The following is a 14,865-nucleotide window of genomic DNA, read 5'->3' as shown; positions in this document are numbered from 1 at the left end:
CGGTTAAAGATCACACTTATTGACGATTTATTAATATAGACGAGAACAACACTACTCATACTCGTGTACGCACATATGTGATATTATAATTATGTTCCTATGGAGTTATATCATAGAATATTATTATTAATATCAAAACCTGCGAAACGAAAAAAAAAAGGTTTTGTTAACCTTTGACTGGATAATACATATTTTTTAAATAATATTGACAATAAACGAATAAGAAGAAGCAAAAAGGAAACTGACATTATAATTTAGTCACAAAGTAACAGTGAAATCTAAACTTTAAGAGTTAAGCGATAAGATTAATATTACATCAGCATGTCGCAGCGTTGGGGACACTTCGACTGACTACGATTTATTGAACACAAAATATAATAAGGTAAAAATTATACAAAGAAAAAATATGAGACTTTTAAGAAATGTCTTTATATACACTAGAGAGCACAAATACAGAAGAAATGTGACGTAAAAATCAGTTTTACTGTCGGACATTATACGATGACGAAAAAGTTAACTCATATTGTTTTTGTTATCACCGGATATGAATAAAAAAATGCGTATTTATATTTTCCTAATTAATAGTTTCTAAGAGACATTTTATTATAAACTAAAAAGGTTGTAAGCAAATGAATTATTCTGTATATTTTAATGTATAAGAAATTAAAATTATAGTAGAAATAAAAACGAATAAGCAAACGAGCGACATGTTCATGACTCAAACACTACACGGCAATTTGTTCTACAAAAATCCCAACGAAATAATTTCTTTTAAAAAAAATAAATTTCACAAATCAGGTCATGTCTAGACTTAGAATCGAAATGCTAATGATTACGCAAAGTTACTTTATAGCAGGTTCTAAATATTTTGAGAAAGGCTATTTTTTTTACAAATCTGATAAATATTTCGATAAATTATGAACCCACTAGTTGAGCAATTTTTATTGGTTTAGTATTATAATAACCATAGACATGAAATATTTGGAATTTTTGATAAATTAAAGAAAATATTGTTGAAGTTGTGAGGTCAGTCAAATATACATTGGCAATATATTAGTTATGATATCTAAGAAAGAGTAAAAAAGACCTCGCAGTTATCCGAAAAACTTAGTTTTATTAAGATGTATTAGTTATCTAAATATTAAACCGATAGCCGGAGTCCGCCAGCCGAGTACAACTTTACAATATATACTACATAATTTATGGCTAAATATATACTATTATTCTCATCTTCTAAAGTTGTATGAATATGTTTCTATTGAATATGTCTGAATACCAACCTGCGGCGACACTCCGAGCATCTTCAGGCTGGGCGGGACGTTGGTGAGGGCTGACTTGGTTAGAACCACGTGACCGAAGTTGACCGTGAAAGCCTCGCACCACACCGCGAAGTGACCGATATCGAACACGGTCAGCTCCTGATAAAACGTGATAAGTCCCATGAGTCACAGTAGCGGAACATTCATAGCCAACTCAAAGAGGAGACTTGTAACAAAGAAGCACAATGAGATATAAAGCATACGCTGTTCTATCAAACATGGTGAAGTGAAACAAAAAGAAACGAGCCATTAATATATCTCTGTTGGTATAACTGACCCCGGGCAGTGTGAGCACTATAGTCTTGTTGGAGTACTTCCTCAGCGGCGACTCCTTTCCGTTTTCATCGGGGATCCTGATTCCGGCGGGGGACGGGTTGTCACCGCGACCAACCCAGAATTTAGCATCTGAACAAAGAAATTGCAATTAAAATAAGTGTGCCAAAATGTTTACAGAAGCGCATCACCACAGAGTTTTATAGTTTATGGGAAATGTAAAAATGGCGGGTAGTTTGATGGATCATTATTTAAATTCAATTAACACATACTGATGAATGGTTACCGTACTTACACAATTGACATCACAAAGTTATATAAATAATAAATACTGATTGTATAGAATTCATGCAGTAGAAGCGAGCTGGAGTCAATAGAGAGCTGAGGCTCAAAATATCTATGGCGTATAAGCAAAACATTCTCTTTGATCAGCCAGAGCCGGAATTAATAAATCCTCCTTTGATTTCCTAATATGTACGATGGACCTACTATTCCTCTTTCATGCACAGGATCCCTGAGGAGAAGGCAGCTCCATCTACTGGTTGCCATCGAAGATTGTATGTACTTATAATACTCAGTTATTAACCCATGGTCCAACATGCCTAACACCACCTGGCACTTAATTATTAGACAACTATTTATCATTATTTCTATAACCGTCTTAACTTTTTCTTCACTTTCTCTTACAAGTTTCTTTTTTTTATTACATTTAGATTCATTAAAACAAATTTTATGCCAGTTGCGACTATAACATAATACTATACGGTGAACATAATATAGTGTTGAATAATTTATGAAATGAATTTTATAAGGCGTCAGGCAAATGTTAAGTTTATGTCATTAATCGGTCCCATGACTAGTTTTATATTTACATTGACATAATTTTGAGTCGATAGAATAAAATTAATAATAACGAATGAGATAATAAATTATTGAAAACTAAACAACTGTGAAATATTACTTTTTGGAAGAATTTTGCCGATTAATATTTGTAGTAACTCAAATGACATCGAGGCTTTAAAATTCGTCTTGATTTTCCCGAAAACAAAATTTTAAGACGATATATTTTACAGCCAGCAAAATGATAAATGATATTTTTGAAGAAACATGTGAACAGTATCGAGTAGACAATATTAGTAGCATCTAATAGTAATGTGAGTTATGCATGAATCATTCAGCGAATGGTCGCGTTATCGGAGCGAGACGAAAACTTCTCAAACGACCGTACGAGGGCGAGGTGTTTGTCGAGTGTAAACTTCAAGTCAAACAATCTTCACCACCTTTAGATGTAATGTGGAGCTTTTGATCAAAGTTTTATTGGAGTTTTATAACACAAATATGCCGAGACGTGTTCGGTGATCGATCAAACCAGATTTAAAGTATAAGCGACGCCTAAAGTTTCCCTAAACGGTTTATTTTATTGCCGTCCGTTGCCAAAAAGTCGCTTAAATAAGACTTATCATTGTGTCGGCGCCATCATACGGTACAATAGAACGAAATTGCAACATCAAAATAGAAAAAAAACCCTCCATTGTCATTTGGCAACTCAGAGCCAGAACGACTATTAAATGTAGCGAGCGCGGTCCGTACACAAGCGCTTGTTGCTGGACTAATAAAATATTATAAATATAAAACTTATATTTTCCTCACACCATCCCTCCAACATCCTGCTGTATCAGTGTCTCAGACTGTTGCTCTCACTGACCTGGTCGTAGGATCTGTTCTTATTAAGAAGGGCAAGATGAAATTACGTTAACGACTTCATAATTACATCGCGGCTCCATTAAAAATAATAACCGCTCTCGTTTGAGGCAATTTGTTCTAGTTATAAATTTAATATATTTTTTGTCAAGGATCTTTATACAAAGAGAATATATTTCACTGTTAGTGCCGTTCATTAGGAGAGGTTGTTATTATAAGTAATTCTGGTTGCTTCATTATAACATTTCGATTCTCGAAGATTTCGTAACCTTTAATTTTTGTGGTAAATCGATGTTGCTGTATGATGCATGTTGCAGAACCTTTTTATGTGTTTGTTGCGAAAATGACGCGACTTACTCTTACGCAACGAAGACAAACCGAGATAATTTGAGTGTAATTGATTTATCGTTTAACAAAAACGTGTTCGGTGGAAATAAAACATTACATTTTTATATGTTTCTTACTAAAATCATTGTTTAGTTTGCAAACAGAATGAGATTTATTTTGTTAATGTTAATAGAATAATATAACAGTAATAGTTTTGAAGTTAGGAGGCTTGTACTCTGTCCCTCATATCTAATCTTTTTGAACAATTTGAATTCCATTAAATAATTAATTAAATTGTTCTACTTTTTAATCGTGATACTTTTTCTCCTCTATAAGTTTTTGGAAGAACCATACGAAATTCTATCCATAATTTTGTATTACGAATAAGGGTATTTTTTCTTTAGCGAATATCATTTCGTTAGCTTTATTAATATTTTGTTGAAAAGTCATGACTACAATGTTTAAATTTGAACATGCTACTGACCGGGCGCCTCTCCATCATATGAGAAGTTTGGCACAAGCAGGGTCTGAGCGTCCACAATGACCAGAGGCTCCGACCACACGCCGTGGACTCCTCGCAGGGGAGATAGGCGAGCTGGCTTGGGGTACTCCAGGGAACGAGGAATCATCACGGAACCGAAGTTGATCTGAGGACAACGACACCAATTACATTGTTTCTGCAATCAATATACACCCTAACGAGAACGATTCTAATAGAAAATATGATATTTTTATGTAGTAGATACTATTACAAATAATATATAGGAAATATTTACAGAAACACCAAACCGAATCATGAATTTAATTATCTCCCTCGATGGTAACTCAACTGTAATTCCTCCAATAACTATTAATAAGCAAATCCTAAATTGAATTTCGTTTACGGTTCTGACGCCGGATATTAAATATAATTCTCTTCACTAAACCGACTAATAGTTTCATAGCTACAAGGAAATTGCAATATTAAAATACCGTATATTTTCTGCTTTGTATGTCACGACTAACACGAAACTCACTATAATATAAATTATACGAAGCCGACCTGCCGCGGCCGATGACATGACAGAAGATGAGATTAACAAATAAAGTTACTGCGAGTCTAAAGCCTGAAATAAAAATTGTATCTCTCGAAGCTATTTCCAAAACATATTAGAATACAGACTTTAACGCTCATCTATATGCAAATGGGAGATCAGTTTAAATCGTTATAAAAAGTAGAACAAGCGATTAAATATCAAAAAAGTTTAACATTATCTTAAAAATAATCAAAATCAAGACATTAGAACTATGAGAAAAATACTGACAACGTGACAAGAGCACCTTCCGCCCATCTGACGTGTCGCTACAAACATCGGTACGAGATAAAACAAATAGATCCTTCGGCGGAACATGACAAAGAACAGACCATAACGCTGATGGAAATGATCACGAATGAGATAGATCCAGCTATTTCATATTCATCTTGAGAAGCTCATAGTGTTGAGTTGCTCTTGAAATAAATATTGATGTAAAAAATACAAAAGCAAACAACCAAGAAGCCACGGTAAGCATTCGTGTTCAACGTTTTTATGCAGAACTCATTTGATGAAGAGGAACAAATGGTCCTCCTGGGTAGGAGATATTTGAATTTACTTTATCATAGTTATTATGTTGACTTTGTTATGTCTTGTAACTGTAACCTCACCGAGTATTCGTCGCACCAGACAGCGAACCAGGAGACATCCTTGAGTGTCTTTCCCTCTGGCAGCGAAACTGTGAGTCCCTCTCCCCGGTATCTTCTCAGAGGACTGTCCATACCGCGCTCGTCTCGGACACGTGTCGCCCCCGTCGCGCTCGGGGTTTTAGACGTTCCCACGTAGAAGTAAGCGGCTACAGGACAAAAGTACACATTTAATATTTTATATAACTTTTAATTATTCTTTTGGAGCGAATCTTTTACTGTAAAAGTTTCATTGAGCTCCGACTGTGACTTTCTATCGTAAAATATTATTTTACGATAAATAGTTATTTATTATAAGCCATAGCCATGGCCTAAACGACTCGACCCGAAAAGAAAAGCCATTATTTAAAAGGTGCCTGTGAAATATAAAAACACGTCGAAGACCTGGATGAACATAAGTTTCAAAGTGAACCGGCTGGTGGAGTTCACTGTCACAATCAGTTCATGATATCAGAGTCGCTATCTCATATATCACTTTATGTATAAAATTTAATTTTATTCATTTCTCTCTGGTGTGGGATGCATTCAATTAAACCGAGTGATTATGAAGATTGAATTATTAATACGGAATATTACCGGACGCTATAGAAAGGAAAAGAAAGTTGAACAATTAGAGTATGGGTGTTGAACTATCAATAAGAAGTGAAAGCTGAACGTACCTAACGTGGACTACTATTATATAGATTTGAGATGTGACCTTTACTTTATACACATTATATAACGACTGACGGATTTCATTAATTATCATAAACTATGTGCTCGTTACATTTTTGTTTCAAATGTAATTTAAAATCATCTTCATATTAAATAACCCGGGCACGTTGAGAGATTTAAGTAATAAAAACTTTTGAGATCGGATTTTCCTCTAAATCCCTTTAGCGCCGGCGTCTCTCGGATGATTTAGCAGTCGTGTCGCTGACCCAAAGATAAGAGTAGCGTTAACATTAAAACTTACCGCAGCTTGAGCTGACCTTTTAACCTTTTGAAAATAATTTTATTAAACTACATGATAATATAACTAATATATGGCTAATATGGTAAACTATTGAACTCCCGGAAAACTAAAAAGTCTAGCTCAGAGAACGAAAAGATCATTTAAGTTGCGGGATGGCTGTAACAAGTGACTTCAAATTATAATTTTCTTTATGTGGAATGTATGTTCCATCAAACAGAATTACGATATGTAGAGAGCAGCGGCGATGTGTGGTATGTACTTAGTAAATCCAAAATATTTCAACCCTTCACAATTTATTTACCAAGTAAAATATTGTAGAGAACTTGAGAAATAAAATTAAAACCTATTTCGTGTATGACAGAGTGTATTTCCGTTCAACACCCTGCCATAATTTCGGTGGATCTGCCAATAATTGTCGAGGCTAATTGGAAAGCGGTCATGAGTGGACATCGCGATGAGGACTTTCCACATCCGCGGATTTTAAATCCTGTAAATTTATTAACGAACGTTATAAAAATTAATTCGCTTAATCGACGAGTGCTTCATGTGTGTTGTGTGTTTATTTTGAGAGTATTTTACATATTATTTAAACTAAAATGTCTAATGTTCACATTCACAGCTCACTCTTATATACATCATTGTCGCCGAATGATAATAATCATTCTTATCAGATTCTTAATGGAGTTTTAATTTCTTAAAACTTTTAACCGACCAACCAAAACAGCAACATAAAAAGGCAATGTATGTTTTTTTGAAACCTATCTGAATTCTCGGGTTCTAAAAAAAGGTAATGTAACTAATCTGTTGTAAGAAACTTTAAAGGAGCGCTAGAGCTTCGTCATGACCTAAAAGTTGTTCGCAATTATATATGTAGTAGATGAGAGCAATGGCTACCTCTGCCTTCCGTGGCACGGAGAAGAAACTAAATATATATTTAAATGGTTTCCATGCTAACAATTTAAGATTAACCAAAAAATTGTCCATAAATTAAATAGAAGCCGGAAGTCGTGTAATTGTTAAAGACGCTTACACATAAATAGGTCTTAATGAATATCTGTCGATTGTAATATTATATATTATAATATTACATGGTATGTGACGCCTCCCTAAGTCCCTCCCTCTCGTTCGACATCTCCTCGGCTCAGATTTAAATTTAATTTACATTTCCTCCGTCACGATTACATTCCGAGTGCTCGTGATGGGTTCGAAATGACTCCATCATATTTCAGGGACTTTATTAACGCGCTGCGTACTACACTGACGTCTACCGTTGTCGCTTGTGACCTTAAATAATAAAGTGAAATAATAGTTTTTAATGTATATACTGTTAGTGAGCATCGCGCGTGTCTCAGATGTATCGGAGCACACCGTTAGACCTACATATGTACAACGAAACGGTGCTTCACCGACCAAATCATTATTAAGATAACACTCACACGTTACTATTTGTACATTTTATATTCGCTGTTTGTAACGTATATTGCGTCTTTATAGAACTTAATTCGACAATTGTAATACATAATACTATCCAAATCATTACAATTTCTCAGATGCTGCTAGTTCCTAGTTTTCTGAACGTTACCTAAACTTATATGATAATTCTTAAAACATCATATAATATATAATGAACTAAAATGAATGTTTAAATCATCATCGTCAACTTATTTTCCTAATAGATGAGTGTTTCTATAAATGTTATTGTCCCGCTTCTTTGTTCAACGAAGCGTATTGTGTGAGAGACAATGCGAGTGACCCCCGCATTTAATGCCATTTATAGGACCCTTGTGATAACGTGTGATGTTAATAGTCCCTTTGTTCCTCTAACAACACTGGACAAAATTCCCAACACAGTATTTATTCGCCTGTATTTCTGCCTTGTGTTTCTTATGTCTTAGTTATATCGAGTCTATGTTAGTTTTTAAATTGTTCTCTGTGACATTTGTAGACAAAAAACACGTCCGGAGATGAAACTCGGTTCTCAATTTTACTTTTCAAAACTTTTCAAGTGAGTGATACTGTAAGCGATCGCGGTGAAAAAACACTAAGCCGAAGCCCTAGAAGGCCTTTCAACTCCGGGAAAGCAACTATGACCCTTGTTCTGTGAACGGTAGAGGTTATTGTGGTGTGCCACGACCACGAGCTGTTTTCCAGAATAAGGTTAATCCGATGTTACAGCGGAAGATTCGATGAAAATAAAATGTAAGTCTCTCCTCGGCGATCGAATTAAATGAGAAGAATATTGATTCCATTTTCTTTTTCTTGATCTAAATGCGTATTACAAATTGATATTACGAGGAAAGGAAATTTAAATTTCATTACTATTTCAATCTAATCCTACCTCGAGGTTTGGAAAATAATCCTTCCTGAATGTAGCTATAGTGATCTCATTAGTATGGGGAAGAAGTATTACTTTGGACTTTTAAGTGGAAATTTTATTGACAATTTTATTGAACTCTCGGTTCTTGGGACGGATTTAAAATAAATATTACGTCTGCGAGAATAATATATACGGAAAATTGTCGAAATCAAAATGAATTTAAAAAGTTAACAATGATCGTGCTGTGTCGTTAGGAGAAAAGGTTGTAATATGATAATAAAAGTCTTTCAAAACGTCTGAACATATATCAGTGTACGAGCGCCTCTCACGTGACTCAACCGATTAATCAGCTTTTTATATTAAATTGCATCGAGTCTATTTATATATTTTAGAGTATATACTCCTTGTCTGTTATATATTTTTTTTAGTTTCTACTTGTCTGTTGCTGTTAGCCCTATTGGCTTTTACAGCGTCACCGGGAGGGGTGGGTGGCCCGATAGGACCAACCCGTTAAATTCGAACCCGAAGGGTCCGACGGGGGATACGCCCGTCCCAAGGAAACCTCTAAGAGGCCGGACCTCGGCTTAGGACGTCGTTGAAGAGGAGGATGGCATCGGGTGATGGGACTGCATGACGCCCCCCGACGGCAGAATGCCGGAGTGACGTGTAACAAACGGGACCTCGTCTTCGCCGGTGAAGGCGATGGGTGTGTATATGAAGTCTTAGTGTGTCTTTAGGACATTTTTATCTGTGCTGTCGGTCATATGTTTATTGTCAGGGTCTAGGAGGAGTGTCTGGGACACCTAATCTTTACTTTTAATGGAAAGTTCCCATGACACTCAACATGCCTTGGGATTGCCTGGGCCGGGCCTGAGGATTGCCATCAGATGCCTTCAGCTTGGCGGCGAATGCCTGCACCTCCGCGGGGTCTCTGAGACTTGCGAAGTCACAGACTAGCTGCAAGTCGGCTGCTAGGCTGATTACTGGTGTTTGCCTGAGGGGCCTGTGTAGCCTTAGGGGCGTGGGGTGCCTAAGGGGCCTGGGGTGTCTTAGGGGCCTGGAGTGCCTGAGGGGCTGTCGGTAAATTTTTAACCATGTCGAATGGTTTTTTGTTGAGTTGTCTTTTGTTTTTTGGCCTTTGCATGCGATGCACTTCCAACACTGGCAGGTTCTAGGACTGAAGGTCCTCTTTGATAATTTCAACAGGTATGTTATAATTTCAAATGCAACTACTGTGTCGTCATTAAATTGTTCTTGAATGATTATTGTCGATGTTTTGATAACAAACAAGCACAATGTGAATTAATAATAACAACTGTGTAGACCTCTCACCTAATCCTTACCAAATTATTTGTGAAAGTGGCGTTGTAAGGTCACATATAAATACAGAATTAGTGTTGGTCTGTTTGAAGTCTTATATATAGGTCTAAGACAGGAATTCTGTGCTATTATTTTTTAAAAATGCATCGTCCGATCTTACAGCTAAGAGTAATCTCTTAGCGAGATATTTCAATGTCTCTATTAATAGAGACATTGAAATGGTCCGCGGGGAAATTACATCGGAATGCAGGTGAGGTTGAAGACGGAAAGGTTTTATACATTAAGTAAGGCGATGGACTTGATGAATCACTTTCTCAACTTTTACTCCAATCCTTTTTAATTATCTTCAATAAGATAGACATGAAAATAATGATATAAACTTTGACTCAGTTTATCCAAAGATTGTGGTGGGAGCGGTGTACTAATGTACTTGTCAGGGATATACCAGAGATATGACACACGAAAACGTTAGCATCAGTATTCTTACACATCTTACGGAGAGTCCACCGAGTATCGTTAGTATCAATTCAACGTTTTGAAATATTTATGTACCTATATTTTGATAGGTGTAAAAAAATGTGTAAACCTAGTAAAAAACACTTAAAATCCTTAAACAAATCTCAGCGAGGTTATATTTTCTCAATATTGTGTAAACGCTAATAATAATTTTATTCAAAAAACAGTATAAAGTTATTAATGATTTTTTTACATTTAAGTTTTATAAATAAAATGTACATTTAATGAACATTGAAACTATTGTTTTAAATATAAACCTCAATAGATATCTTACATAATGTCCTGGTCCACTGTTACTATGACAGACAAATAATGTTCGCTGTAAAACTTTCATTACCTAATAGTATCTTTCAGAATATATATCCCGAGATTTGAGGTTCGGTTAACTGTTTTAACATGCTTCGAGGGATTTTAGATTTTATACGAGTTCATATAGAGACGGTATTGGGATGCTGCGGCGACTTATGTTCTCATTAGGACGAGTGTAGCGCGCTGCTACAACTGCGACACAACACATATCCGCTCACTACTCGGGGAAGAAATACACAGACTCCATAAGAGATCAATATTATCTGCTGAAAATGAGAATATACAATAATAAAATTTAATTCCTATCTGTTTTAAGTTTTCTAAGGATATAATCTTTTAGCAAAACCACATGGAAACCCTACTTTTGTAAATAAGCAAACATACACACATACATGGAAACATAACATTTGTTGACTTCTTTCATCCTAGAGTTTTTGAGTACATATAAGAGAATATTAATCGACCAAGTGTGAAGCAACCCTCAGGTAGAATATTCATTAGTGTGTGTTTGTTGCGAGCTGGAGGTAGTTTTAGAATGAGTGGAGTTCCATGCGCCCAGCGGCCGGCGGCGGGCGGCGCCACAATCTAATTACTGCTCAGAAACAAACTGAACATTCAACAAGCTCGTTTTTCACGTTTTATTTCAAATAAAAAAAACCATCAAGATAAATCTGAACCTAGTTCGTTCTAAAACTGATTAAAAACTTACGACATAACTATAAGTATTGCGATAGAAAACTATTTTATAACGACATCATATTTTCATTCTTTCATTCTTTCTTGCCAATACTTATATTAACAAAAAAAAATTAATGAAGATTTTTAACAACTGACCTGGTCCCTCTCCGTCGTATGTGAAGTCGTGCAGGTACAGAGTTCTGGAGTCTACGGCGAACACTCTCCCTCGTACTCCGTGATGCAGCTCCGACAAAGGACCGATCTCCTTCCCGTGGTAGCGGGCCTGCGCCACTCCTGGGGAACAACATTATATATTACTTATACATTGAAAAGAACAAAACAACAGTAAGTCATGAGGATTTAGGGCAAATCACAATACTAAAATGTTATTGGGAACTTTCTTTCATTAAGTGAAAAAAAAACAATACAAAGATAATGAAGTCAAACGATTAACAGAAAGATATTTCTTCCTGTTCTTTTTTTTGTGAAGATATTATCTTATTCTCCATGTTTTTTGAAGTCATCGCTAAAATTCCACCAATATTAAAATTGAAATATACTTTAAAACATCAAAACATCTTTGACTGAATCAGACGCGTAAACTTTATATGAAGAAATGGTAAAAGTCTCTACTTCTATTCTTAGTAAGTGACCTTCTTATATATTTTAATATTAAATCAAGCCAATATATGTTATAAAGCCATGTTATATATCATGCGGAGTGATCGTCGCCTGACCTCTAGCTGTCGTGACCGATCGCTCCTTAAAGGTTATTGGAACGGCTCGCCAGAGGGCGCCGCGTGCTCTACTTACAACAAGTTGAACTATTACATATAAGTACACTAAAACGTGAACGTGTCAAGTTAGTACTTCAACGTTTAATGTCAACTCCTCCTCTGATGAAGTTACTGTTTAAGATCTTGTCAGATATAATTTCCTAAGTTATGTTAAAGTCATCAACTATCCTCTACTTTCTGTTCTTTAAGCTGATGACACGCGACTTCACGAAACAATCAGTCGCAGACTGGAACAGAACAGATTTTTGGGACAATCTCTTAACCTTATTAAGAAAAATTGGTTTGCCTAAGACGGAATTAAATTTCAACTGTCGCTTCAAAATTATATATCATTTGTGCAATTTATTTATCTAAAATCAATAAACATGAAGATTATCTCTATTACTAAAAAGTAATTCTGAAACTATTTATTGCAATCGACTGAAGATTAGTTTATTAATAATTAAAATCAAATCGCTTTATAAATAACGAAGGTCAGATGTTTAGTGTGATATGATATGTTATAATGTCAGGCCTGCGAGTGGAGCCACGTCCGACGCGGGGCTGAGATCTGGTCCAAGGCGAGCCTCGTTCACAACACGCGGAGACACTCCTCAGAGCTCAGGTAACGAACATTATAATAATGTAACTCAAAGTCCATTAACTCTTGACACATTTTATATTTGAATTTTAATTCAACTAGCACCTCAATATTACTTAAACGTGAAAAACATTACACACACATCTATAATATTAGATTTCTATTGTAATATCTGTGCGTTGTCGGAGGGAAAATGAATTCTTTAATATTTAAATACGTGGTCTTTTTATTAAAATATAATTACACACACGCGTTATTTGAATACTTCTAAGTAACGAGTTACATAAAAACATTGCTTCATCTAGAAGACGCTCAGAAGATAGTAACGCGACTGTAAATGGTCAAAGGGAAACATATTACGTGGTTCAGGGGATTAGAGACTCTTGATGGAGTTAAATAAAGTTTATTTTGGTTTGCATCTCTCAACTATTAACGAGTACCTTTTTGTCACTCGTACGTTCTCGATATTCCCGACGTCAGACATCGCGTCCTCGAAGTCTAAAAGTCATCCGTCTTTTGAATTTAAATCCATTATCTCTTTTATGATTCCTATTAACGAAGATCATAAAAAAATATCATCTTTTTAGTTTAATGTGTAACGTACAGAATGTTTGTTTCTTAATTTTGAAGTACACTACATTGACGTTGGAGCCTACCGTCGAAGTAGAACATCTATAATGTCAAGTAATCGTTTTAAACTTCAGCGTGACACATCGTGAAGCGCTTCAAGTCAGAGCGACGTCTCAGTGCAGTCGTGAGTACAGTGAGTGCTCCACTCGCTCATTTGCTCACTTAGCACGTTGACTGAGTTTTCTCGTCGTGACAGCTGACAATACTCCATTATAAAGTCAGCAGTTTTCGTCAGCCAAACCGCCTCCTCCACAAAAATTATTTTATGATTTTTAATTATTTCAAGAAATAATAAACAAGCAATAATGTTCATCAAAAACTTTACATTTCACTTCCGATGTAGGAAACAAGACCGTATACATTTTTGGTAAAATACATATTTTAAAGAATAATAATTTTACTATTCATTTATCTGTGTTGTTGTGAATTAACACTGATTTATGAAATTTACAAAATTTTTAGCATATAGTGGAAGAATTTTGTTTCCAAGCCTGAAGTCGCTTTAATTCTTGTGATTCAAATTAAAAGTTGAAATATGAAAATCCGATTTATTAACAAACCTCAAGTTAACTTTTAAATCAAAATTATGTGTCTTCATTTGTGTCGTTTGAATATAAACTAAAGTTTAATAATGAAGAGAGACCGCTGAGTGAGTTAAACATGATGATATACGAAACAAATCTGATGATATCAATGTCGTAGTTCAAAACCGACATTTCAAAATGTCTTCTAATATATAGGCAGTGTATTGTAAAAGCACAAGTAACCGAACCATCCATCACACGAGGCGCATTGTATCTGGATGGCGGAGAAAGTTACACAGCTGACGTAATGACAGCTGTGTAATATTGTAATCTCCAATTATTATAAGAACATAAAATAAAATGGCCTAATGACATGCCGTTCACACATTTTTTATTCTGTTTTATATTCACAGACGTCATCAAGACACGTTATCTACATTCTGAATGTATCTCGGCCGTTGTTGGTTTTTTCTCAGCGAAGGTCGCCTTTTCCCTCTCGGTTACTTTCTCCGCCTTCCTGTTGCAGTTCCCGACGTCTTTCAATGACACAGACTCAGATATAATTTGTCGTTTAAACTGTTCCTTAACTCCATTATTCTAATATATATGTGTCGATGTATTTCATTACAAAATTTATAATTATAAAATTCATTAGTTACTATATTTAAGGCTCGGACAATAACTAATATGCATAATTTCTTTTCTCGCGTCAGGAATGTTAATAGTGACTGCATCGATCGTAATACAGAAGACTTCAACGCGCTCCTGTTATTTACAATAACATACGATACATCATCGCAGTTTGTATTGAGATTAAAATATGTTGACTGGTGTAGTCACACAAGTTGACCATTTTATCTGTCGGACCTGACCTCGTCTCAGCAGAAGATGACGTCACA

General features: G+C 35.4%; 1 protein-coding gene across 5 annotated transcripts in view; it reads right to left on the bottom strand.

The window, feature by feature from the left end:
- Positions 1–14,865, bottom strand: part of LOC116774845 (protein Skeletor, isoforms B/C) — a 31,801-nt gene that overhangs the window by 11,692 nt on the left and 5,244 nt on the right. For all 5 annotated transcript variants that reach the window (XM_032667621.2, XM_061524078.1, XM_032667622.2 and 2 more), the window contains exons 2-6: positions 11,592–11,729; positions 5,305–5,489; positions 4,105–4,267; positions 1,597–1,724; positions 1,281–1,418 (exon numbers count right to left, since the gene is read on the bottom strand). In XM_032667621.2, coding sequence (XP_032523512.2) covers positions 1,281–1,418; positions 1,597–1,724; positions 4,105–4,267; positions 5,305–5,489; positions 11,592–11,729 — 752 coding nt within the window. The remainder of the gene's footprint in view (positions 1–1,280; positions 1,419–1,596; positions 1,725–4,104; positions 4,268–5,304; positions 5,490–11,591; positions 11,730–14,865) is intronic.

This window comes from Danaus plexippus, chromosome 23, assembly GCF_018135715.1.
Source record: "Danaus plexippus chromosome 23, MEX_DaPlex, whole genome shotgun sequence".
NCBI lineage: Eukaryota > Metazoa > Arthropoda > Insecta > Lepidoptera > Nymphalidae > Danaus > Danaus plexippus.
The sequence above is the reverse complement of the archived record's forward strand: the minus strand, read 5'-3'. Positions and strand labels throughout refer to the sequence as shown.